At 39.8% G+C, this 27,826-nt stretch overlaps 1 protein-coding gene and 1 pseudogene across 2 annotated transcripts in view; one reads left to right on the forward strand and one right to left on the reverse strand.

Moving 5' to 3' along the window:
* The window catches only part of CCDC146 (coiled-coil domain containing 146), a 180,839-nt gene that overhangs the window by 47,118 nt on the left and 105,895 nt on the right, over positions 1-27,826 (reverse strand). The window contains exons 3-4 of the mRNA XM_003268186.3: positions 18,439-18,521; positions 13,632-13,841 (exon numbers count right to left, since the gene is read on the reverse strand). Of these exons, the coding sequence (XP_003268234.2) occupies positions 13,632-13,841; positions 18,439-18,521 (293 nt within the window). The remainder of the gene's footprint in view (positions 1-13,631; positions 13,842-18,438; positions 18,522-27,826) is intronic.
* Positions 7,833-9,208, forward strand: LOC100601172 (annotated as a pseudogene). The gene has a single exon (XR_121951.4). The product of XR_121951.4 is annotated as a heterogeneous nuclear ribonucleoprotein C pseudogene (transcript).

A 27,826-nucleotide genomic window follows, 5' to 3' on the forward strand; every position in this document is an offset into this window, starting at 1 on the left:
CTTCATTATTTAAAATAATGTATGTGCTGAATGAGATACGGGCATGCATACGGAAATAGTCACTCAGAATGACCTATTGCACCACATTCTTCTACATCCAGATTGCAGAAAACCCTCACAGAAATCACAGAACAGTCCACAGTTGTTCAAAGGTGTGAAGAAGGGTTATTCGAAGACCTCAGTTTCAGTTTTGTGTGACAATTGCATTCCTGAGTTATAACGAATGCTAGAGCTAGAAGAAACTTTACAGAGATCTAGATGTGATAGGGACATGGATACATAAGAGACTGAATGAATATTTCAGGTGAAGGGCAGATTTAGACCAGGAGCCAAGTCTAAGTGGTTATTAGGTATGGGTATTTGAGGACAATTATTTTTACTTTTGTTTCCACTACAAGCTATTAAAACTGTGACATGAACTCATAAGCAGTCCAGGTGGGCACACCTTGTCTACACTTCTATCCTGTCACTGGCTAAGTTTATAAGGATCTGCTTTTGGCTCTTGTGACAGACACATTGCCATTGTTTGCTGCAACATTTTCCCTTCCTGGACACACAAGGGGACTATATTTCACAGTCTCTCTTGCATTTGGATTGGGGCCATTGGACTAATTTGCCCAAGGAAGGTGAGTGGAAGTAAGTAACCAATGTCTTCCCCAGCCATGTTGAACTTGGAAGGCACGTGCTCCAGCTGGCAAAGCTAAGGACAGAGGTGGCTGCATGACTTGCACTGGACTGTGCTATGAGTGAGAAACAAAATTTCATTGAGTTCTTCTGCTGAGATTTTAAGATTTTAAGATTTGCATAGTCTAGCTGAAGCCTAACTTCTCCTTTTCTTATTCTGTATACCATTTCCACAGTGCCAGTTACAGTGATGAGTTAAACATCCTTATTTCCAGTTCAGAATTTCCCTGGAGCTCCAGATTTTTATGTTTAATTTCTTACTGGGCAATTCCAGTTGTGTATATCAAAGGCTCCTCAAACTAAAACTCATTATCTTCTCATCTGAAACCTACTGTTTTTTCTATTCCTTCTTTTGGTAATGGCATTTCAATTCACTTAATTTTCCAAATTATAAACGTGAGTGTCATTCTTGAAGCCTGTTTCTTGCTTCTTTCAAGATTTTTTCTTCATTTTTAATTTTCAAGTTTTACTGTGACGCATTTGGAATATATTTCTTTGAGTTTACCCTGTTTGGGGCTCATTGAGCTTTTTGAATCTGTGGGCTTTTCTTTCACCAAACATGGGAAGTTTTCAGCCATTACTTCTTCCAGTATTTTTCATAATCATATACCTTCTCTTCTCTTTCTGTAACTCCAGTGACATGAATTAGATATTTTGTTATTGTTTCATGGATGCCTATAGATCTGTTTTTTTTTTTTTTTTTTTTTTGAGATGGAGTCTCACTCTGTTCCCCAGGCTGGAGTGCAGTGGCATGATCTCGGCTCAGTGCAACCTCTACCTTGTGGGTTCCAGCAATTCTCCTGCCTCAGCCTTCCGGGTAGCTGGGACTATAGGCATGTGCCACCATGCCCAGCTAGTATTTGTATTTTCAGTAAAGACAGGGTTTCACCATGTTAGCCAGCCTCGTTCTGAACTCCTGACCTCAGGTGATCCGCCTGCCTCAGCCTCCCAAAGTGCTGGGATTACAGGTGTGAGCCACTGTGCCTGGCCATGGATCTGTTCATTTTTATTCTAATTTTTTTTCTCTGTTCAGATTGGACAATTTTTATCTTCAACTTTACTGACATCTGTGTGAGAGAAAGAGCACAAGAGCAAGTGAGCAAAAGAGACTTTTCAATTCTCTTGAGAATCACAGCTCCAAAGGTTCCCTTCCCCCAGAATTTTGGCTCCTGTGGGCTCCCGTTACATAGGACCTCTGCTACTGAGACCTGATCATAGCACTGTAGAATGCTCCCTTCCCTCCACACCTTACCACCATGTTCCTGAAGTCCTATTTAAATCAGTTCCTTTTACCCAGTACATCCTGGCTGGCTATCAAGAAAAAAACTGCAAGGCACACTAAAAGGCAAAAAACACAGTCTGAAGAGACAGAGCAACCACCAGAACCAGATATGGCAGGGATGTGTGAATTATCAGGAATTTAAAACAACTATGACTAATAGGCTAAGAACGCTAACAGATAAAGTCAATCACGAAATGGGCAGTTTAAGTACAGAGAAGGAAATTCTAAGAAATAATAAAAAAGAAATACTCAGCCAGGCGTGGTGGTTCATGCCTGTAATCCCAGCACTTTGGGAGGCTGAGGCGGGCAGATAACTTGAGGTCAGGAGTTCAAGACCAGCCTGGCCAATATGGTGAAATCCCATCTCTACAAAAAATACAAAAATCAGCTAGGCATGTTGGCGGCCACCTGTAATCCCAGCTACTCAGGAGGCTGAGGCAGGAGAATCTCTTGAACCTGGGAGGCAGAGGTTGCAGTGAGCCAAGATTGTGCCACTGCACTCCAGCCTGGGCAATGGAGTGAGACTCTGTCTCAAAAACAAACAAACAACAACAAAAACAAAAAAAAGAAAAGAAATACTAGAGATCAAAAGCACTGTATCAGAAATGAAGAATGCCTCTAACAGGCTTAGTAACAGAACGAACTTGGCTGAGGAAGGAATCTCTGGGCTTGAGGATATCTTACTAGACACTAACCAAACTGAAAAAAAAAAAAAAAAAAAAAAAAAAAAGACTAGGAAAAAACCAGAATATCCAAGAACTCTGGGACAACTACCAAAAGGCATAAATACTCATAACAGGAATACCAGGAGAAGAAAGAAAGGAACACAAGAAATTCCTGAAGCAATAATGTCTGAGAAGTTCCTTCAAATTAATGCAGGAAAATAAACTACAGATCCAGGAAGCTCAAAGAACACTTAGGCATATCATATGTAAATTACAGAAAGTCAAAGATAATGAAAATTCCTGAGAGAAGTTAGAGGAAAAACACACTTACCTATGGAGGAACAAAGAATTACATCCGATTTCTCCTCAGAAGCCATACGCGCAAGAAGAGAGTAGAGTGAAATATTTAAAGTGTTGAGAGAAAAAACCACCAACCTAAAGCTCTGTACCTTGTGAAATTATTCTCCAAAGTAAAGGAGAAATAAAGCCTTTCTCAGATAAAAATTGAGAACATTTGTTTGTCAATAGACCTGCTTTGCAAGAAATGTTAAAGGAAGCTCTTTAGAGGGAAGGAAAATTATATAGGTCAGAAACTCAGTTCTACACAAATGAAGAGCATTAGAGATGGAATCAGTGAAGGTAAAAGAAAAGCTTTTGTCTTATTCTTGAGATAATAGATAACACCTTTCAAATTTATAACAGCAGCAATGTATTCAATTACATATGCATATATATTTATATATGCCCATGTGTAAGTGAAATAAATGACAGCAATGATACAAGGGATAGGAAGGAGAATAGGACTATTTTGTTATTTAAAAAGTACTTGAAGTGGTATAGTGTTATTTGAAAATGGTCTTAAATTAGTTGTAAATGTATATTGAAAACTCTATGGCAACCACTTAAAGTAAAAAAAGATGTACAACTGATATACTAAGAAAGGAGAGAAAATGGAATTATATTAAATGCTTAGTTAAAACCACAAAAGGCATAAAAAGAGGGAACAAAAACAGGAATGAAGAACAAGCACAACAAATATAGTACAGTAAAAATATGGCAGAAGATATTAACCCAACTACAACCGTAATCATTTTAAATGTCAGTTAAAAGATTGTCACAAAGGATCCAAAAAGAAAACAAACAAACAAAAACAAGACCCAAATTATATGCTGTGTTTGCCAATAATCCAGTTTAAATATAGACACATATATATTAAAAGTAAATGGATAAAGATATGCCATGCTAACATTAAAACAAGATGAGTCACTAAATTAATTTCAGACAGAACAGACTTCAGAGCAAGAAAAGTTATCAGAGACAAAGAGGGGCATTATATAATGATAAAAGAGTCAATTCCCTGAGAAGACCTAATGAATTCTTCTTCTTTTTTTTTTTTTTTTTTTTTTTGAGACGGAGTCTCACTCTGTTGCCAGGCTGGAGTGCAGTGGTGTGATCTCAGCTCACTGCAACCTCTGCCTCCTGGGTTCAAGCGAATCTCCTGCCTAAGCCTCCGGAGTAGCTGGGACTACAGGTGTGCACCAGCACGCCCAGCTAATTTTTGTATTTTTAATAGAGACAGGGTTTCACCATGTTGGCCAGGATGATCTTGATCTCTTGACTTCGTGATCTGACTGCCTCAGCCTTTCAAAGTGCTGGGATTACAGGTGAGAGCCACAGCGCCCGGCCAATGAATTCTTAATATATTTGCACCTAACAACAGAACATCAAAATGCATGAGGCAAAACTGATAGAAGTGCAAGGAGAAGTAGATGAATCCACTCTCACAGTTGGAGACTTCAACATCCCTCTCTCAAAAATGCACAGATCCAGAAGTCAGAAGATCAGTTAAAGACGTAGTCAAACTCAATAATCCCATCAATCAATTGGATATACTTGGCATCTATAGAAAGAAATGTCAGTTTTTCTAAAAGCCAGTCATCATTGTAAATAGAGATTAACAAACAAAAGAAATAAAAACATTAGAAAGTACAGACAGTGGGCCGGGCGCGGTGGCTCACGCTTGTAATCCCAGCACTTTGGGAGGCCGAGGCGGGCGGATCACGAGGTCAGGAGATCGAGACCACAGTGAAACCCCGTCTCTACTAAAAATACAAAAAAATTAGCCGGGCGTGGCGGCAGGCGCCTGTAGTCCCAGCTACTCGGAGAGGCTGAGGCAGGAGAATGGCGTGAACCCGGGAGGCGGAGCTTGCAGTGAGCCGAGATTGCGCCACTGCACTCCAGCCTAGGGGACAGAGCGAGACTCCGTCTCAAAAAAAAAAAAAAAAAAAAAAAAAAAAAAAGAAAGTACAGACAGTGAATGAGAACATATGGTTTTGGTTACTTATTCACGAGAAAATACAAAAAACGTTTATGTTATATTTTTACTTTAATAAGATGAGAGGACACGATGCTAGAATGACGTTTTGGAAATTGCTTCAAATAGCTTGAATGTTCTAAACAAAATGAGTTCGATATAATTACGTATTTCTTCCAATTACCATATTTTGAACTGTTTTATCGACCAGATTTCCTGAAGAAATCCAGAGAAATATTTTTCATTTTTCTTGCTATTCTGCATTTAATGACTACCTATTAAGTGCCAAAGAAGTCATATGATTTTCCAAAATGGAAAGATTTTAAAGTTTGTATTGATCACACTTGGAAAATCATATGAAATAAAAGAATACACAGACAATTATGTCCACTGGTTATATCAAATAAGCAGATCCCACTAGCCCATAGATCTAGGAACATGAGCTGAAAGCACACACACACCAGGTTTTCTCATTTGTATACATTTAAGGGATACAAGTGCAGTTTTGTTACATGGATATATTGCAGTGTGGTGATGTCAGGGCTTTTGGTACAACCATCATTCAAATTATATACATGTATACCCATTAATTTCTCATCCTTCACCCTCCTTCTGTCCTCCCACCTTTCTAAGTCTCCAGTATCTACTAGTCCACACTCTATGTCCATGTGTACACATTACTTAGCTCCTACTTATGAGAACGTGTGGTATTTGGCTCTTTGTGAGTTTTTTTTCACTTAAGATAATGGCGTTCAGTTCCATCCATGTTACTTCAAAAGACATGATTTCATTTTATGACCAAATAGTATTCCATTGTATATATATGTCACATTTTCTTTATCCAATCTCTTGACACTTAGGTTGATTCCTTATCTTTGCTATTGTGAATAATGTTGCAATAAACATATGAGTGCAGGTATCTTTTGGATATTATTTCTTTTTCTTGGGTATATAGCCAGTAGTAGGATTGCCAGATGGATTAGTAGTTCTATTTTTAGTTCTTTGAGAAATATCCATACTGTTTTCCATAGAGCTTGTACCAATCACATTTCTAGCAACAATGTATAAGTGTTCCCTTTACTCAGCACTCTGCCAACATCTTATTTTTTATCTTTTTAATAATAGCTATTCTGACTGGTATAAAATGATGTATCATTGTGGTTTTAATTTGCATTTCTCTGATTAGTGATGAACATTTTTTCATTTGATTCTTAGCCATTTGTCTTCTTTTGAAAAATGTCTATGTCCTTTGCCTACTTTTTAATGGGATTATGTTATTTTTGACATTTTATTTGCAATAATGTAGATGAATTTTGTAATGCATGTGTCACATTGAATTTAATATAAGTTAGTTGTCTAGACCACAAATTGAAGCTGAGTTTAGATCTTTAAATAGTTATGCCTTTGCTTTTAGAGCTTGCATATACATTACCGATATTTTACTTCCCAGGTATTGATCCTACACCTTGGGCATGCTGCCACCAGGGGGTGGTAGTGTGCCACTATCTTTTGATTGTAAAGGCAACCTGAGTATTTTTGAGTTTCAAAATGGTGACAGCAAGCTCTTTCACAAGATGTGACTTAAGGTCTTTTCTTTAAATATATTTTTATGTTTAAACAAACATAAAATGACTAATTCTTTAGGACATTTAAAACTTACATTTCTATGATACATTTTTCTTTTTTTATTAAGAAATGCTGACTTATTTCCTCTAAAAGGAATGTATTTTTCTATTTTTAAAGATTATAATCCTCCATTTTTACCTAACATTTAATTAAAATATTTTCCTAAGTTGCTAAACAGACTTTATAATAATAGCTATTTTCAAGGTTTTCTACTGGGTAGATGTACCATAATAAAATAATCTTAAATATTATTTAGCATATACTGAACATACTGTGTGCCAGGTGCACTAAATGCATCACATCTAAAATTCACAACCTTGCTAAGTAGGAATTGTTATTTTTGTTGTACAAATGAAGAAACTGAGGAGTTAAGCAACTTTTCCAAAGTCACACAGTCAAAGCTAAACTGACACACAAATACAGCTCTGACTACAGAGGTTCAGTATCAAGGTATTTCTGGAATGCATTATTTAAATATTCCACATTTTCTTAGAATTCAGATTGCTTCCAATTTTTTACTTTCATAAATATCAATATCTTTATGCATTATATCTTTTTCTCTCCTTTTGGATCATCACTTTTGCATGGGATTACTGGGGCAAAAACATGTTTTTGTTTCTGTGCCTCCTGGTATGTATTAACTCCTAACCTCTCAAACTTGCATTAAAACTTAAATCTGACATTTTTCAGCTTTCCTATCTAAGGGGTGCTTCGACATCAGAGCTCCTTAGGATTTACTTGCTTTCTAAAGCAAGGTCAAAAGGCTTTGGTTTTAAGGATCTGTGGATGAAGAGATAATGCAGGAAGCCTGATATGCTGACATGTGGGAGAGGCATCATTTACCACAGGAGTGGAAACAACATGGATGGGTGAAAGTTGCAAGAAGGTAGGTTTATAAACAAATCCAACAACCATTTAAGTGTAGGAGCATTTCCAAAGTTGGCATGAGCCTCTGTGGGAGGCTGAGAGCTTCCTGTCACTGGAAGTGTTTATGCATAGACTGAATGATCACTGAGAGGAGACTCAGGTGACTGACCTGCAGTCAGGGCTGAGAACCACCTTTGGAACCCACGGTCCTCTAACTGTAATGCGAGTCAGAGTCACATAAGCAAATGTCATTTTGCGTGGGGGTGGTGGGCTGGGGCAAAAATCATAATCATTACTTTTTGGATGGGATCTTCCTTTCAAAAAAGTGTCTCAGGTGCTTCTCTTTGAGTTATGAGAAACACATTCAGAGAAACCTGTTCTAAGCTAGTTCTTTTAAGATATTTGTTGCCCATTTTGTGAAGAGATGAAGACTGAGCGGTTGTGGCCACGTTGCCCACCTCCAGCAGCAGTCGGCTTCTCCACGCAGAACCCAGGAGTAGGAGACTCAGAATCGAATCTCTTCTCCCTCCCCGCTCTTGTGAGATTTTTTTGATCTTCGGCTACATTTTCGGCTTTGTGAGAAACCTTATCATCAAACACAATGGCCAGCAACGTTACCAACAAGACAGATCCTCGCTCCATGAACTCCCGTGTATTCACTGGGAATCTCAACACTCTTGTGGTCAAGAAATCTGATGTGGAGGCAATCTTTTCGAAGTATGGCAAAATTGTGGGCCTCTCTGTTCATAAGGGCTTTGCCTTTGTTCAATATGTTAATGAGAGAAATGCCTGGGCTGCTGTAGCAGGAGAGGATGGCAGAATGATTGCTGGCCAGGTTTTAGATATTAACCGGGCTGCAGAGCCAAAAGTGAACCGAGGAAAAGCAGGTGTGAAACGATCTGCGGCGGAGACGTATGGCTCCTCTTTTGACTTGGACTATGACTTTCAACGGGACTATTATGATAGGATGTACAGTTACCCAGCACGTGTACCTCCTCCTCCTCCTCCTATTGCTCGGGCTGTAGTGCCCTCGAAACGTCAGCGTGTATCAGGAAACACCTCACGAAGGGGCAGAAGCGGCTTCAATTCTAAGAGTGGACAGCGGGGATCTTCCAAGTCTGGAAAGTTGAAAGGAGATGACCTTCAGGCCATTAAGAAGGAGCTGACCCAGATGAAACAAAAAGTAGATTCTCTTCTGGAAAACCTGAAAAAAATTGAAAAGGAACAGAGCAAACAAGCAGTAGAGATGAAGAATGATAAGTCAGAAGAGGAGCAGAGCAGCAGCTCCGTGAAGAAAGATGAGACTAATGTGAAGATGGAGTCTGAGGGAGGTGCAGATGACTCTGCTGAGAAAGGGGACCTACTGGATGATGATGATAATGAAGATTGGGGCATGACCAGCTGGAGTTGATCAAGGATGATGAAAAACAGGCTGAGGAAGGAGAGGATGACAGAGACAGCGCCAATGGCGAGGATGACTCTTAAGCACACAGTGGGGTTTAGAAATCTTATCCCATTATTTCTTTACATAGGCGCTTGTCTAAGATCAAGTTTTTCACCAGATCCTCTCCCCTAGTATCTTCAGCACACGCTCACTGTTCTCCCCATCCTTATCCTTCCCATGTTCATTAATTCATCTTGCCCCGTGCCTCGTCCCATTTTCACTTCCTTTGACGCTCCTAGTAGTTTTGTTAAGTCTTACCCTGTAATTTTTGCTTTTAATTTTGATACCTCTTTATGACTTAACAATAAAAAGGATGTATGGTTTTTTATCAAGTGTCTCCAAAATAATCTCTTGTTATGCAGGGAGTACAGTTCTTTTCATTCGCACATAAGTTCAGTAGTTGCTTCCCTAACTGCAAAGGCAATCTCATTTAGTTGAGTAGCTCTTGAAAGCAGCTTTGAGTTAGAGGTATGTGTGTTACACCCCCACATTAGTGTGCTGTGTGGGGCAGTTCAACACAAATGTAACAATGTATTTTTGTGAATGAGAGTTGGCATGTCAAACGCATCCTCTAGAAAAATAATTAGTGTTATAGTCTTAAGATTTGTTTTCTGAAGTTAATCTTAAGATTTGTTTTCTGGGTTATTTTTGTGAAGAGCCTGATGTTTGGGACCTTTTTTCCTCAAAATAAACAAGTCCTTATTAAACCAGGAATTTGGAGGAAAAAAAAAGACATTTGTTGCCACAGAAGAGCAAATTTTTTTAAGTTAAGGTAAAATCTGTTCTAGCTATGAGTTTTTCCTTGTGACCATCCTGAGTACCTACATGCTTCTCTGTCACATTCTAATTTTCTGGAATTCCAGATGCATTGCTAAGATCATTCCTCCTTTCCTTTCTTACCAGATCTGTTGTTTCTTGGTTCCAACTTTGCTATCATCACTGGACCAAGAATGGAAAACAACTAATAAACTCTGAATGTGCAACAAGGACCACAGGAACCAGCCACGGGAGAGTAAACAGTCACTAAGGTCAGGGTCACGTCAGGACAGCCCTGCACGTGTGCGGCCTGAGTGTTCCCACTCTCTGTGTTCACAGTGCAACAGACAGTGCCAGCTCACCACAGCCTTGTTTCCCCCAACTGACCAAGACTGATCAGAATGCGTCGGATTTCGCACGAAAGACGCAACGTATTTGCTGTCCAAATTTTAGGAATTAAAAGAAAACAGGGAAGCCCCAAAAGGTAACAGAGTCAAGGCAAGGCAAAGGTTGAAGAGAGTACTGAAAAATCTTTTCAAACTGTTTAGAAAGGTAAGTACTCCTGTTTTGTTTCAAAAAATAAGTTCAACAGTATTTAATTACTTTATTATTTATTTACAATGTATTAACTTTAAATAGATTACACATTATTTCCTGAACTGCATACTTATCCAGTCATAAATATTAATCCAGAAACAGAAACTACTGCAACATAGATTTAAGTACTAACCAACCAACCAGATAATTAGATTTATTAACATTAAAAGATTTATGTTATGTGAACATACACAAAAAAATTGACAAAATCACACAGTAAAATCCTTTCTCTAGAGTATTTGAACAATATGTTGTTCTTAGTAGTTGCCAATGATTCAGAAGTTCCTGAAGATATTGGGGTGGAGGAGTGCTAGTTATTTGGGCTTCTATTATCTAGACACTCAATGAGAGTTTGTTGTGCTGGTCTGACAAATATCATCTGTATATGTGGATGAATAGTTTTCTCTCATTAGCTTCATCTCTTTATTTTTATGTGGGGATGGAAATATCTACTTTTTCCAGGGGGAAGGAGGTCAGTGGGAGGGTGTGGAGGGAATTGGTTTCTGTGTCATGTGCAGTCATGTGCTGCTCAACAATGGGAATATATTCTGAGAGATGCGTCGTTAGGCAACTTCATCACTGTGTGAACATCACACAGTGTTCATCATGGAGTGCACATCACGGAGTGCACTTACACAAACCTACATGGTGTAGCCTACTACACATCTAGGCGAGGTGGTAAAGCCTACTGCACCTAGGCTACAGACCTGCATAGCAGGTTACCGGACTGAGTACTGTAGGCACAAATACACAAATAAGTATTTGTGTATCTAAACAAAGAATACACACAGTACAAATATGGCATAAAAGATAAAAAATGGTACACGTGTCTAGGGCACTTACCATGAATGGAGGTTGCAGGACCGGAAGTTGCTCAGGGTGAGTCAGTGGGTGAGTGAGTGAGTGGTGAGTGAATGTTACTTACACTACTGTGGACTTTATAAACACTGCACACTTAGGCTACATTTACAAAAAATATTTTTCTTTGATAATAAATTTACTGTAACTTTTTTACTTTACAAAATTTACTTTTTTCAGCTTTTGACTCACAACACAGCTTAAAATACAAACACATTGTAGAGCTGTGTAAAAATATTTTCTTCCTTTGTATTCTTATTATATAAGGTTTTTAATTAAATTTCTTTTTACTTTTACATTTTTGTTAAAAACAAAGACATACAGGAGTTCAAGACCACCCTGGCCAAGATGGTGAAATCCCATCTCTACTAAAAATACAAAAATTAGCTGGGCGTGGTTGTGGGCACCTGTAATCCCAGCTACTCGGGAGGCTGAGGCAGAGAATTGCTTGAACCCAGGAAGCAGAGGTTGCAGTGAGCCAAAATTGCGCCACTGCACTCCAGCCTGGGCGACAGAGCACGACTCTGTCTCAAAACAAGCAAACAAACAAACAACAACGACAAAAACAGACATAAACACACACATTAGCCCAGGCCTACACAGGGTCAGCATCAAAGTCATTGTTTTCTGCCTCCACATCTTGCCCCACTGGAAGGTATTTAGGAGCTGTTATCTCCTGTAACAATGCCTTTTTCTGGAATACCTCCTGAAGGACCTGCCTGAGGCTGTTTTACAGTTAATATTTTTTTCATAAGTAGAAAGAGTACACTCCAAAATAAAAATAAAATGTATCGAACAGTAAATACTAGGCAAAAGTAAATTTTCAGCTTCATTATAATGTTACGGGGGCACCACCACATATAGACAGTCCATTGTTGACTGCAACACCATTATGTGGTGCATGACTGTGGTACTAAATATGGTAAGCCAATGAAATGCATAGCCCTTCATTCTTTACTGGTATTTCTTTTGGCATCACCATTACTTTTATGAAAATAAGCTTGTTAGTTCTTGAGCTGTTAATATTTGAGAATGCAAGGGAATCTTCTCAAGCTTAAGAAAGATACATTATAAATTCAAAAAGAATACACACTAAACATTTCTGCAAATGTACATTTTGAATGTTCTTATTCACCGCAGGTCAGTATGCATTGTCTCCTTCCCATCTCAGTGAATAATTTGCCTGTCTGTACCTAAAGGGCAACAGTTCTGGTTTTTGTTTTTGTTTTTTTCTCTTGGCAGGAATAGTTGGAAATTTTAAACAATTTAAATATCAACTGACTGATGTTCTTTTTACTCTTTCATGGAAATGTCAAGCATTCATATTTTCAATACTAATGAACAACCACCAATTGTTTTAATTTCATTATTTTCTCAACTGAAAGAGCGCTTACAGAGCACAGAAATAGCTGGGTTTTCTTTTTATATATCTCACTGGTAAGCCTGAAACAAGTTTAGATTGAAAGACAAAAAAAAACCTCCAATTTTCCCCCCTGAATAGGATTTCTTGATTAAGCTGACCTTCTTTATTCACACCCCACCCCCACCCACCACCAGTGAAAAAATAGGCCCCAAAGAGAGGATTTTAAACCCAGGGCTTACAAGGTATTCGAGAGGTTGCTCAAGTCATTTGCTTATCTCTAGGAAGGACTGAATTATATTTGCACTGTCAGAAGTCCACCTACTCTTAAAAATAGCCAGAAAAAGTTCTGCCACCTTAAATGGTAACAAACTCTAGGAGAAACGGTTTTGCTTTCTCTCCTGTACCCAGGCACAGCACACAGCACACCATAGCAGAAAACTTGAATTGCAATCATTTTCAAATTCAATCTAAATAGTATGACTTGCTGAACAAACTCCTCCAGTGACTTGCTACTCCATGGGGGGAATGTTAGAAGAGATTTTGAAAATAACATTTCCCCTTTTAGCACTTAATGTCTGCTTTAGTTCACTAAATGACGTCCTCTAAATTTGGATAAGTAAATGTGTCTTCCAAAAGGATATACCTTTTCTCCTTGATCCTGAGGAACAATCTAGTAGTAGGAGATGAAGTTTGCATATGTGATCCTGTTGCTGCTCTCTTAGAAGAATAGAGTGAGCCAGATGAGATGTGACCCTCAGCTCATGGAGGCTTGTTTAGAAAACGCATGTGGGGAGAAGCACTCACCATGCAGATGTGTGCTCTGGTACTGCTATAGTCACAGGATGAGGGGCCACTGCCAGGGCAGGGGAAGGGCAAGGGACTGCTAATAACTGGTTTGGTGGAGGAGTGTGTTCTTTGACTACAGCTCTCAATGAGATGGCTTTCCTGACATGAAAAACACAGCAGGCATCTCTGTCACCTGAGCTTTTATTCAAGAAGTATAACATTCTTGTTCAAGGACTTCCCATTCCATTCTAAGGATTCAAGAGAACTAGATTTGCAATAATCATCATATTGCTATCTCCTACTCCTTCAATTACCTCCAACTTAATCTGATTTTTTTCTATTTATGAGGAAAAGACTTTTCAGTGTGCTGGAGAGAATTGTGCACTTACCTATTTAATCTGTACTGATTATGGAACTCTCTTTCCTTCACTGCATTATATTCATTTTGATACTTGAGAAGTTGTTCTCTCATTTTGGAGACCTCCGTGGAGAATGCTTCTGGAAAATTATCAGCTTGCTGCAGGTGAAACTGCTGCTGTTGTATTTGCTCAGTGAAACGTTTGGCATTCTGTAGCAGTTGGACCTCTGACTCTTGTGTGCTGGGTTACATGAAAAACAGAGACTCACGTAATGAGACATGTACACCCTCAGTTCCCTCTGTGGCTCCTGTGGGGGTCTAGTGAGGACAGCTGCTCCCCACTCCTGGGATCAGCTCAACTCTGTGACATTTTTGTGCCAAGTCAGTTGACCCTTCATGTCCATGAGTCCACATCCGTGGATTTAACCAACCACAAGGGAAAATTTTTGTTAAAAAATTGAGTCTGCTTCACCTTTGTGGTATTCTCCTCCAAAACACCTAACTCTGGTCTAAATATGAGAAAAATTCCAAACTGAGAAACATTCTATAGAATACCCAACTAGCTACTCTTAAAACTGTCAACATGGCCGGGCGCGGTGGCTCATGCCTGTAATCCTAGCACTTTGGGAGGCCGAGGCCAAGACAGGCGGATCACAAGGTCAGGAGATCGAGACCAACCTGGCTAACACAGTGAAACCCCGTCTCTACTAAAAATACAAAAAATTAGCTGGGTGTGGTGGCAGGCGCCTGTAGTCCCAGCTACTTGGGAGGCTGAGGCAGGAGAATGGTGTGAACCCGGGAGGTGGAGCTTGCAGTGAGCCAAGATCAAGCCACTGCACTCCCGCCTGGGCGACAGAGCAAGACTCCATCTCAAAAAAAACCCAAACAAACAAACAAACAAAAACAAAAAATGTCAACGTGATTGTAAAAAAACAAGGAAAGAGTGAGAAATTGTCACAGAGATCAAGGAGAGATGAGGGCTAAATATAGTGGGGTATACTGCATTGGGTCCTGGAACAAAAAAAGAACATTAGTGGAAAAACTGTTGAAAATCTGGAGTTTAATTAATACTAATATACGAATGTTAACTTCCTAGTTTTGATGGACCATGGTTATGTAAGATGCTCCCATTAGAGGAAAATGGGTGAAGGATAGATGGAACTTCGTATATTATCTTTGCAACTTTTCTATGAATCTAAAATTATTCCAAAATAAAATGTTTACTTAAAAATTGTTTATTTACTGAACATGTACAGACTTCTCTTGTCATGATTGCCTAAACAATACAGCATAACAACCATTTACATAGCATTTATATTGTATTAGGTATCACAAGTAATCTAGAAATGATTTAAAGTATACAGGAGGATGTAATTAGGTTACATGCAAATACTATACCATTTTATATCAGGGACTTGAGTATCCATGGATTTTGGTATCTGCAGGAGGTCCTGGAATCAATCCCTCATGGATACCAAGAGATGACTGTACTATGCTAGGTGCAAGACGTGAATAAGGCTTAGCTCCTAGCTTCAAGAATCTTACAGTCTGGCAGATGGGGAGGAATACCAGATGACAAGTACTACCGCTGGTGTCCAGATCAAGACAGCAGGAGACAACAGAGAAAGGATCACTCAATGGGAATGTGACATTTGCACTTGACTTTGAAGAATGATTATGACTTACTAGAAGGGGATAAATCATAGGGAAAGAGGAGGTTTTCCCTCGAACTCCCCAAACAACCCTAGCTCCCTTGAATTCTTATAACATAATTGTAGGAAAATCTCTCCCCTCTTAGTGAACTAAGAAAAAACAGAAACTTTTCTAATGGCACTTTATTAGGAAACTAGGAAGAGAAATTCCCATACACAATTATGAATATAAATAAATTTATAGATTTCTGATTCTAAGTTGGACACTGGTTAGAGATGGACTTGAAGGTCACAGTAGAGAGAGATTCCTAAAACCCCAGTTATATTCTATGACCTTGGCCCTATGTAGGGAAAAGGACTAAACATCTGTCAGAGGATGTAGAAAAAGGACATGGTGGAATCTCCAGTATCTTGTAGAACGCCTCTATGCTGCAAGGTAGCATCAGCAAGCATTGGCCCCAACCTTACCAGTAGATATGATTCCTATTTCCCAGAAACCCGTATGTTACCTACATCTCCTATTTGAAGTAAGCCCTCACCACTTCCTGTTTTAGAGCCAGAGCTCTCTTTTGATGTGTGCTCCCCACCAACTGTCCTAACCAAGAGAAATCTTCAAGTTCCAGCTCATTTGCAGAGACGCCCAATGACTTGACCAAGCCAATCTCAACTGAAGTTACCTTGTGTCTGCCTCACCTTTGTGATATTCTCAATTCAGTACAGATACATCCATTTTCCCAGGTTTTATAATGTCATTTGCTCAATAGTATCTAGCAAAACATTTACTGGGACATAACACGTTCCAGGCATGATGTTAGGTACCAAATAGCAACAACAACAGCTACAATGATACCTCAAATAATTTTCATTAATGAAAGCTGGAATTACTCTTCTATAATTCAATTTCCATGTATGCTAATAAACTTTGTAAATCTAAAGTTATCTGATCTCCTTAATAGGTCAGGCTTCAGCTATTGAAATTGTAAGCTGTTGGACCAGGCTACAGTGCCTATTTTTCCATAGAAAGGACAGGGTGGTAGGGTTCCAGCCAGAACACAAATGGAAACTTACCCACATGTACTTAAAAGATGATACCAGTAGAAGAGACTTTAACAACTCTTATAACATGGTTTCTATGGAAGACTCATTCAGTTTCAGTTCAATATTTCCAGGCTATATCTGCCCAGCTGCAGTCCTAGCAGCACGAATGAAGAGTTTACTTCGTATCTTTCCCACCCACCAGGCAATGGGAGTAGGAGAGAATGGTGAGTGTTTGCAATGGCAATAGAGGGAACTAAGTGGTCAAGATGTAAAATGTGGGTAGCAGAAGGGAAGTTAACTGTTTTGCAACACAACCTGGAAGAGGAAGAAATAATGCCATAGCTGAGGTCCTGCATTGCTACTTGTCACTAGGGGCCAGGGAGCTGAGTTGTGGGCCAGGGGAGGAGGAAGTTAAGTCAAAGCACTCTGCAAATCTCCACTGGGCTCTAGGTAACAGCTATCCAGGCTGGGCACGGTGGCTTACGCCTGTAATCCCAGCACTTTGGGAGGCTGAGGCAGGAGGATCACAAGGTCAGGAGATTGAGACCATCTTGGCTAACCCAGTGAAACCCCGTCTCTACTAAAAATACAAAAAAATTAGCTGGGTGTGGTGGCGGGCCCCTGTAGTCCTAGCTACTTGGGAGGCTGAGGCAGGAAAACAGCGTGAACCCAGGAGGCAGAGCTTGCAGTGAGCCGAGACTACGCCACAGCACTCCAGCCTGGGTGACAGAGGGAGACTCTGTCTAAAAAAAAAAAGAAGAGCTATCCAGAGGGCAGGAAACACTGATATTCCTTGTATCTGCAAAGAGGATTGGAGGGATGCCCAGAGAACTGCATGGCATTTCCTCTCAGTTAAGCAGTGTGAAGTATGTTGAAAAAGATTACTCCAGACTTTCCACTTAAAGTCTCAAAATTCCTGAGCCTTGAGAGCTCTGAGAGCACACTGGCAGGCATGACCGGCTATGGGGGAATGGAACCTCCGTTAGGTGTGGGGGTGAGGACTTGGCTTGGGCTTGAGGATGAGGAACCAAGGCTGGGGGCTTTGGAAGGGTGTGAGGAACCTGGGTGCACCTGAAGTTTGCATAGGAATGCAGCTCTGCTCTTCTCCAAGTTGTGCACTCTTCCCTCATGCTTTTACCCTCAAAGTAGACAAATATCTCTGGGCAAGATAAGGAGGGGAAGTGATTGGGAATTGCGGGGAGAGGATGGCTGGGGAGTGGCAGCATGGAGTTTCTATCTGTTGCTGTTGCTCCTTGGCTTTTGATGAAGACACGATGCAAGGCCATGAGATAAGATGGGGGAGAAGGAAAGAAAGGCTTGGGAGTGGTAAAGAGTAAAAGCACATCAGGGTTTTCCCTCTTTCTTCACTCCCCTGCCCTCTTAATTCCCAATGGCTAATAGCCAGTGCTCAGGCAGGCTTGCTGGACTCTTCTGTGGTAGCCTGTTCTTCTGACCTGTTGCTGACCGAGACTTACAAGGTGTAAGTAGCCTGTGATAGGGGGAGGAGGTGAGAAGTAAAGACAGGGTCTCAGCAGACTCAGGCTGGGGTTGTTGGACAATCTACACCTCTGAGTGATGAACAGACATGGCAGAAGAGTCCTGCAGGTGTGTCCTATGCAGAGACTGTCAGTGTCCTACCAGAATCCTCTTGCCCACCTGCAGCTTTAGTGGACAGTTACCATATGTATCAGCAGCACCTGTGTCCCTCTGCCTGAGAGCTGTCTCTGGCCATCAAAGTTTGCTTGGTTTGTCAAAGGGCAAGCTAGAAGTGCCAAGAGCTAATCTCCCTGGAAGTAATTTGTAATAAATGAGTGGTGGAAACTCGTGGGCAAATATTCCAGTTTCCTCACTCTTCAGCGGGAGAGTGCTGACGTGAGCCACTCAGAGGCTCCTCTGTGAGGCCGAGCCCCAGTAGCCCATCATATAAACTCACAGATGAACATGGCCCGCTCAAGGCTAGATTTCTTCCTTCCCAGCCGCACTTCCCCACTCTCTCACGATGCTTTCTCGTATCACTTCTCAAACTACCTGAACGCAAATCCTTGCCTCAGGGTCTGCTTATGGGGGAATGCAAATGAAGACAGGTCTTATCACCCATAAGAAATTTAAAGATGATTAATCATGTCTCCATATTGGTAAATTGCATACCTCATCACGGCGTCATGCAGCAAGGTATACTTGGCTTTTAACTCTGCCATTCTTGTTCCAGGAAGTTTTCCCATAGCATGTAACTAGCAACGAGAACATAAGGTCACTGTTAATCACCATTTCTCTTTAGGCTTAAGCAGGGGATGGAATGGATATATGGAAATCTTATAAAATCCTCCATTAAACATTAGAGGATACATATGAGGCAATGTAGTGTACTGGAAACATGCCGGGTGTTTGGAGAAAATATTGCTAGTTCTATTCTGCCCCCAGTACATTCTGTGTCCTCAGGCAAGGCTTTTCAACTCCCTAGGCTGTTATTTCTTTGTCTGGAAATTGAGAGGACTGAGTTAAATTCTTCTAATTCTAAAAAAATTTCAAGGTTTAACAAACAATCGGAATAGTGTAGATTATAGGTTGGCTATTTGTAAGTTGAGAAAATGAATGGTTATTGAACAGCTATTAGAGTATGTGTTGCCCATCAGTTATTTCATTCTTAAAAATGTTGTGAAATAAAGATTATCATCTCCATTTGAAACTAAAGTTTAGAAAAAAGATTTGTTCAAGGCTATAGAGCTAGCTAAAGCCCAGGTGAGAATTTAAACCCAAGTGATTCAGCTCCAAAAACCTACGATCACTCCCCTGTACCATGATGCCTTTGCCTCTCCTGTCAAAGAAGCATGGAAAGTTTTCCAATGCATAAAGAGGTACTATTTATTCCCATTTCATTTCCAGTTAAAATGACTTTTGATCTGTTCTCTGAATTAGGTGATAATTAGTTAAGACATCATAAAACATCAAACACTAAAGTTTTACCATCCTAAAATCATAATGCAATGAGCATTTGTATTAGGTTTGACTTCAACTGCTAGTGACAGTATCAAAATAGAACTAAAGAGAATATTTGTGTTTTTCAACCCTGTTGTTCTTATATTCATTCATTCATACATTCATTTATTTATTTATTTATTTATTTATTTATGTATGACGGAGTCTCACTCTGTTGTCCAGGCTGGAACGCAGTGGTGCAATCTCGGCTCACTGCAACCTCTGCCTCCCAGGTTTAAGTGATTCTCGTACCTCAGCCTCCCAAGTAGCTGGGACCACAGGGATGCACCACCACGCCCAGCTAATTTTTTGTATTTTTAGTAGGGATGGGGGTTCACCATGTTAGTCAGGCTGGTCTTGAACTCCTGACCTCAGGTGATCCACCCGCCTTGGCCTCCCAAAGTGCTGAAATTACAGGCGTGAAAGCCTGGCCCTTACCTCTAAAGTGTTTATTGAATTCATCCACATTCCTCTCCCTTCCCTGATCCCACTGGCCCAAGTCTCATCATCTCTCAGTTGGACCATTACAAAACCTCCTAACTGCCTTTCTGCCAGGGAGATCTTTTTAAAAATCAGTCACGGTTATGTTATGCTGGGTGCTCAAAACACTTCAAGTGGAATAAAATTCAAGACCCTTGGTATTCAAGACCTTGAGGTCCTGCCTGACCCCAACACCCCCACAGCCGCCTTTCACAACACCCTCTTTAAGCTCCCAGTGCTTCAGTGCTTCTGTCACACTGGCTGCCTTTGATTTCCACAGATGTATGAGTCTTTTTCTCCAGGGCCTCTGATTAGTCATTCCTCACTCCCCCTACTTCACTCCAAATATGAATTCATAAGAGGGCCTTCTCTGACTTCCAAATCTAAAGAAGATGACCACATGTACTTGCTCCTACCTCTAAAGAACGCTGAGCTTCATAACATTACAATCTGCAAGAATAAATTTACTTACATTATTAAAAACATTTTTATACTTCCCCAGCTAGTATATAAGACCTATGAGGAAAGAGCCCAGATTACCTTGTCCTTCACTCTATCCTCAGCCAAAGTATTAGTAGAATCCCAGGCACAGTATAGGTGCTAGGTAAATTGCTTATACTTGTTAGCAAATGAATGAATGCAGCTATCAAAATGCAAAAGTCTGAGTCTATACAGTGGGGTTTCATGGTCCTTCTACCCACATCAGGGTAGAACAATGTTAAATGCATTATGAAACCATTTCTTCTTTGTGAAAGTGTTGGGGATCTTTCGTGAGGGCCATACTATCTGGTGCCAGGCCTGGCTTCCAATCCCTACAACCCTAATTATTTTTTTAATCTATGGGTGAAATATGGTGAACAAGATCTTTAAGACCTTTGAGGATACTCTACCTATATCAAATATCTTAAAATCTATTCATATGCCACCTTAAATATAATTTATTTATAACTTTTTTTTTTCCAGAGATGGATTATCTCTGTCGCCCAGGCTGGAGTACAGTGGCGTGATCTCAGCTCACTGCAACCTCTACCTCCCAGGTTCTAGCAATTCTCCTGCCTCAGCCTCCCAAGTAGGTGGGACTACAGGCACATGCCACCACACCTGGCTAATTTTTTGTATTTTAGTAGAGATGGGGTTTCACCGTGTTGCCCAGGCTGGTCTGGAACTCCTGAACTCAGGCAACCCAACCGCCTTGGCCTCCCAAAGTGTTAGGATTACAGGCATGAGCCACTGCGCCCGGTCTATTTGTAACTTTTTAACTGTTGAGTTGCTGTTGGTAAGTCGACTTAATGTTACATTTTACAGATATTTATTTTGGTTCTGCAGTATTTTTTAGCCAATATGTAATTTATTTCACGTTTCAAACATTTTCATTGCTTTCCCAAAGTGTACAGACCATAGTTACCATGGCTTTAAAATCTAATAAGTTAAAAAAAAAAAAGCCTTTACAAATGGACACAATTAAAGGAGAAAAGTTGCTGGGAAAAGATTATGAAAAGGTAAATATGTGAGTGTGTGTTTGTATGTATATGTGTACAATGAAGACCAACTAGGGGCTAGCCTAGTAACTAGCTAACCAGCCATCTTCTGAAGGTAAACTACTGGGTAAGGTAATTATGGACTCAAATATTCAAAAAACAGACAGTATTTAGTTTTGTTCTTAAGCTAAAAAGACCATTACTTCCTACTTAATGCTCCCTGCATAATAAAAACAGAAACGAATATAACATAGGCTCTGCCTTAAGGTAGGCCAAAGTTTGAAGAGATAGATACAAAAAAAATGACGGAATACTGAAACTACATTCTATAGTTTTATTTTAAGTAAATGATCATATTTGGCATTTTGCAGTGTTTTAATATTGCAAGTTAAAGCCGGGGTTCCCAGCCCCTGGGCTTTAGGAACTGGGCTGCACAGCAGGAGATAAGCAGCGGGCAAGTGAGCATTACCACCTGAGCTCTGCCTTCTGACAGATCAGTGGTGGCATTAGATTCTCATAGGAGCATAAACCCCATTGTGAAATGCACACGTGAGGGATCTAGGTTGTGTACTCCTTATGAGAATGTAATGCCTGATGATCTATGGTGGAACAGTTTCATCCCAAAAGCATTCCTTCTGCCCCGTGGAAAAACTGCCTTCCACGAAACTGGTCCCTGGTGTCAAAAAATTTGGGGGCTGCTGATTTAAAGCAAATAAGTAAAATTATAAATTACAGACCAATCCAGGAGGTGGATGGGACTTCCAAAATGGTGGGATGAAGAGCTTGATGAATTCTCTCCTTCAAAGAAACATTGATTTGGCCGGGCACTGTGGCTCATGTCTGTAATCCCAGCACTTTAGGAGGCTGAGGCGGGCAGATCACCTGAGGTCGGGAGTTTGAGATCAGCCTGGCCAACATGATGAAACCCCATCTCTACTAAAACTACAAAAAAATTAGCTGGGCATGGTGGCACATGCCTGTAGTCCCAGCTACTTGGGAGGCTGAGGCAGGAGAATGGCATGAACCTGGGAGGCGGAGCTTGCAGCTAGCCATTCAGGAGGCTGAGGCAGGAGAATCGCTTGAACCCCAGAGGCAGAGGTTACAGTGAGCTGAGATCACGCCACTGCACTCCAGCCTGGGTGACAGAGTGAGATTCCGTCTCAAAAAAAATAAAAATAAAAAATAAAAAATAAAATAAAAAAGAAACAAACAAAAGAAGCATTGATTTAACTGGTCAAAATAATCTAAGACAACCATTTAAAGTCTCTGGAAATTGACCTAAGGTTATATAATAAATTGAGAAACATTCAATAAAATCTACTGAAGCTCAGCAAGAAACTGTGGCATTTGAACCATGGGCTGCATCCATCCCTTTAGCTTCAGGTTTCAGAACTATTCTGGGCAGGCTTGCAGCCAGTGAGGTGCCCATGTCCCCCACTTTCCTATGGCTAAAGATCAAGATCTATCCCAGGTGAAGATCTAAGAAACGGTAGCACTCAGCACTCATCCTCCCCTTCTTCCCCATGGGCAGCTGTAGCTGTTCGGTAGTGCCAGTACTCACTCCCTAATGTCCTGCTCTACAGGGAGACCCTGGGCAGGACAAACAAAACAGATCAGAGTTTCCCATATCCCCAGCTCCTGCTCAGTAACACAGAGGCTCTAACCAGGTTGGGGGCTGAGCAAGCTGTGAGGACTTGCAGCTCTGCAGCCCTGCCTTTGACTTTATTTGGAACAGAGTGTAGGATATTCATGTCCCAAAGCAATGTAAAAAATAACAGCCATAGAAAAACAGATGTCATAAGGGCTAACAGAGTAGGCTAATAGTTTTGTGATGCTAATAGATGCAGACCAGCAGAAGTTTAACAGAGAAATTGGGACGAGGGACAGTAAAAAAATTCATACTTGATACTGGTGGTCTAGGAGACTGTGGAAAAGCCCACGGCTGTGACCACCCAAGATCAACCAGACAGGGTACTTCCAAGCTGTCAGTCCGTGAGTTAAAAGTGGCAGATATATAAACTCCTCGAACTTCAAAAGTTGTTCCCAAGCCACACACAGACCCAATGGAAAAGGATGAAAACCTTACTGGCTCAGGGGGCTTAAGCGTGACCTCTGACCAATCACTGACTGACCCAGGGCAACCCCCAGGAACTCAAGTTTAAAAACAAAAAAACAAGGAACAACTATCTAAGCAGAGACATCAGAGGCTGCCTACTGTGGGGGAAAAATACACTTCACAGTATTAGTCCAGCCAAGTCACTAAACAAATAAATAGATGAACAAAATAACAAGAACAAAACAGCATCAGTAAGCCTGGGAAGGATCAGAATCCAGAGTTGTTACAATATATGACCTAAAATGTCCAATTTTCAATGAAAAATTATGAGACATGCAAGGAAACAAGAAAGTATGACCCCCATCCCGCATAGTGAGATCCCCAGTCCCTTTTTGCACGGAAAAAAAAAAAAAAAAAAAAAAACTTTCTTAGGGAGGATGCGGATGTTAGATTTAACAAAGACTTCAAAGAAAATATTATAAATATGTTTGAAGAATGAAAGAAACCATGTTTAAAAAATTAAAGGAGAGTATGATGACAATGCATCAAATAGAGATTGTCAATAAGAAGAAATTTTTAAGGAGCTACACTGAAATTCCTAAGTAGAAAATCATAATTGAAAATTTCACTGGAGGAATTCAACAGTGGATTTGAGCAAGCAGAAGAATCAGTAAACTTGTAGATCAGTAGAGAAGGCAGTAGTGCCCACTTATGCATGGGGGATGGGCTCCAGGACCCCAGGAGGATCCCTGAATGGATAGTACCAAACCCACATATGCTAGGCACAAATTTATTTTCCCTTCTTCACAATTCACAGATAAGATTTGTTCTTACTGTAGATCTTAGCAATCTCAGCAAACTTTTTTTTTCTTTCCTTATTAAATTGAGAACTTTCACTTTTTCACTTAAAGAAAGCACTTTATGGATTCTCTTTGGCATATCCAAATTGCCACTATCACTGTTCTTGTGCTTTGGGGCCATTATTAAGTAAAATAAGGGTTACTTGAACACAAGCACAGCAATCCTGCAACAGTGGACCCAGTAACTAAGACAGCCACTAAGTGATTAATGGGTGGGTAGCATACAGAGTGTGTACATGCTGGACAAAGGGATAATTCACATTTCAGGTGGGATGGAGTGGGACCAAGAGAGATTTTATCACAGTACTCACAATAGCATGCAATTTAAACTTACGAATTGTTTACTTCTGGAATTTTCCACTTAATATTTTTGGACCATAGTTGTCCACAGATACCTGAAACCGCAGAACATAAAATTGCAGATGGCGGGGGGACTACTGTATATAATTTGAGTAACAGAGAGAAAAGGCATGAAGACACACAGATTGTCACAGAAATGGAGGACATTAAGCCCACTAAATTATGTGTAATGGGAGAAATCGAGAAAAAGAGAACAGAAAACATACTTAAAGAAATAAAAAATTTGCAAATGGGATAAAAACATATTCAAGAGCTCAAAGAACCCCAAGTAGAATCAACAAAAAAAATTCACATTCAGATACATCACAAACTGCTGAAAGCCAAAGATAAAGATAAATCTCCAAAGCAGCAAAAAACAAAACAAAAAACCCCAGCTTATTATGTGCAAAGAAATCACAGTAAGAGTAACTTCTCATCTAAAATAATGGAAGGCAGAAGGCAGTGGCTGACACATTTAAAGTAAAGAAAAAGCAGACACACACACACACATACCTGTCAACCAAGAATCCTATATCCATCAAAAATATCTTTCAAATAGGAAGAGGAAATAAATTTGATTTATATTTGATTTCAACATAAATCAAAACAGAGAAAATCATTGCTGGCACACCTGCCTTATAAGAAATAATAAAGTAAGCTCTTCATGCTGGAAAGAAGGAACAATAACTCAAATCCATGTGAAAAAACAAAGAGTGTACTCAATTAAATTTAAGACATATGCTCATATAAAAGCTTGGACACAAATGTTTATAACAGCATCATTCATAATAGTAAAAAAAAAAGAAACAACCTACATGTCCATCAATTGACAAATGGACAAACAGAATATATATCCATAGGATGGAATATTCAGCCATAAAAAGGAATGGAGTCTTGATACCTGCTGTAACATGGATGAACTTTGAAATCTATATGCTAAGTGAAAGAGGCCAGACACCAAAGGCCACATATTGTGTTATTCACTTATATGAAATATCCAGAGTGGGCAGATCTTTGGAGACAGAAAGTTGATTTAGTGGTTTCCTACACATAGGACAACTGGTGGGAGGGGAATGACTTTTAATGGGCACAAGGTTTCTTTGGTGTCGTGGAAATATTCTACAATTAGGCCATGATTATACAACTCTGTATATATACTAAAAGCCATTAAAAACACTTTAAAAGAGCAATTTTTATGGTAAACTCAAGAAAACTTAATTTTAATGTCAATTATATTAGAAATCATTTTCTGTGTAAAAGAGATACAATTATAAAATCAAATTAGTGAAAACACTACAAAGTTAAAATTGAATTGCAAATACAAGTATGAACTCATGCTTAAAATTTTTCTTCCTAGCTTTGTCCATTAAATAGCCTAGACCGCATACCTACAACTGTCTTTGACAAACCTGACAAAAAACAAGCAATGGGGAAAGGACTCCCTATTCAATAAATGGTGCTGGGGTAACCGGACAGCCATATGCAGAAGATTGAAACTGGACCCCTTCCTTACACCATACATAAAAATTAACTCAAGATGGACTAAAGACTTAAATATAAAACCTAAAACTATAATAACCCTGGAAGACAGCCTAGGCAATACCATTCAGGACACAGACATAGGCAAAGATTTAATGATGAGGACACCAAAAGCGATTACAACAAAAACAAAAATTGGCAAACGGGATCTAACTAAACTAAAGAGTTTCTGCACAGCAAAAGAAACTATAAACAGAATAAACGACCTACAGGATGGGAAACATTATTGCAAACTATGCATCCAACAAAGGTCTAATATCCAGCATCTATAAGGAATATAAATTTATAAGAAAAAGCCAAACAACACCCTATTAAAAAGTGAGCAAACGACATGAACACTTTTCAAAAGAAGACATACATGTGGCCAGTGCCAACAATTTTATGAAAAAAAGCTCAACATCACTGACCATTAGAGAAATGCAAATCAAAACCACAATGAGACACCATCTCACACCAGTCAGAATGGCTACTATTAGTTGGGGGAGGGAGAACATTAGGAAAAACAGCTAATGCGTGCTGGGCTTAATACCTCGGTGAGGGGTTGAGAGGTGCAGCAAACCACCATGGTACACATTTACTTATGTAACAAACCTGCACATCCTGCATATGTACCCCAGAACTAAAAATAAAAATTTTTAAAAAGTCAAAAAATAACAGATGTTGGTGAGGTTGTGGAGAAAAAGGAATGCTTATACGCTGTTGGTGGGAGTGTAAATATTTCGGCCATTGTGGAAGGCAGTGGCAACTCCTCAGAGATCTAAAGACAGAAATACCATTCGATCCAGCAACCCATTAATGGGTATACACCCAAAGGAATATAAATTGTTCTATTATAAAGACACATCCATGTGTATGTTCAATGCAGCACTATTCACAATAGCAAAGACATGGAATCAACCTAAATGTCCATCAATGATAGACTGAAGAAAATGTGGTACACATACACCATGGAACACTATGCAGCCATAAAAAAGAATGAGATCATGTCCTTTGCAGGGCCATGGATGGAGCTGGAGGCCATTATCCTTAGCAAACTAACACAGGGGCAGAGAACCAAATACCACATGTTCTCACTTATAAGTGGGAGCTAAATGATGAAAACACATGGACACATAGAGGCAAACAACACACACTGGGGCCTGTCAGAGGGTGGAAGGGAGGAGAAGGGAGAGGATCAGGAAAAACTACTAATAGGTACTAGGCTTAATACCTGGGTGATGAAATAATCTGTACAAGAAACCCCCATGACACAAGTTTACCTATGTAACAAACCTGCACTTGTACCACTAAACTTAAAGGTTAAAAAATATATAATGGTCTAGAAACAATGCCACATTAACAACAATGAGCACCCCTAATACATTTTGGTCTTTAATCTTATTTCTCACTAAAAGCAAGCAGCATGTGTTAGAAATGGTTGATTTCAGGTCTGGTACAGGGAAGACACAAAGTGAAGCTGAGACATCTTGTTAAGCCAGAAAGCAAGAACTGTCCATAGAAGATGATCTTATTTTACATATGAGTATGTGAATATATAGAGATCCAGAAGGATAAGAAATAAGATGTTAAAATGATGTGCTCTCAGTAGTAAGAATGTGCTGCTTTTGTTTTTATTTTTGCTTGCCTATATTTTCTAATTTTTCCAATATGTATTACTTTTAATAACAAAAGACTATTAAAAATGTGCCTGCAGACTATTGCTGTAAACAAGAGGGAATTAAAGCAGAATTTAGAGAGAATTAGAATTTAGAGAGTACTGTGATCAGGTCCTAGTGGCAGATACAGGCAGATTCTAGCACTGACTTAGT

This window comes from Nomascus leucogenys, chromosome 13 (genome assembly GCF_006542625.1).
Source record: "Nomascus leucogenys isolate Asia chromosome 13, Asia_NLE_v1, whole genome shotgun sequence".
NCBI classification, from domain to species: Eukaryota; Metazoa; Chordata; class Mammalia; order Primates; family Hylobatidae; genus Nomascus; species Nomascus leucogenys.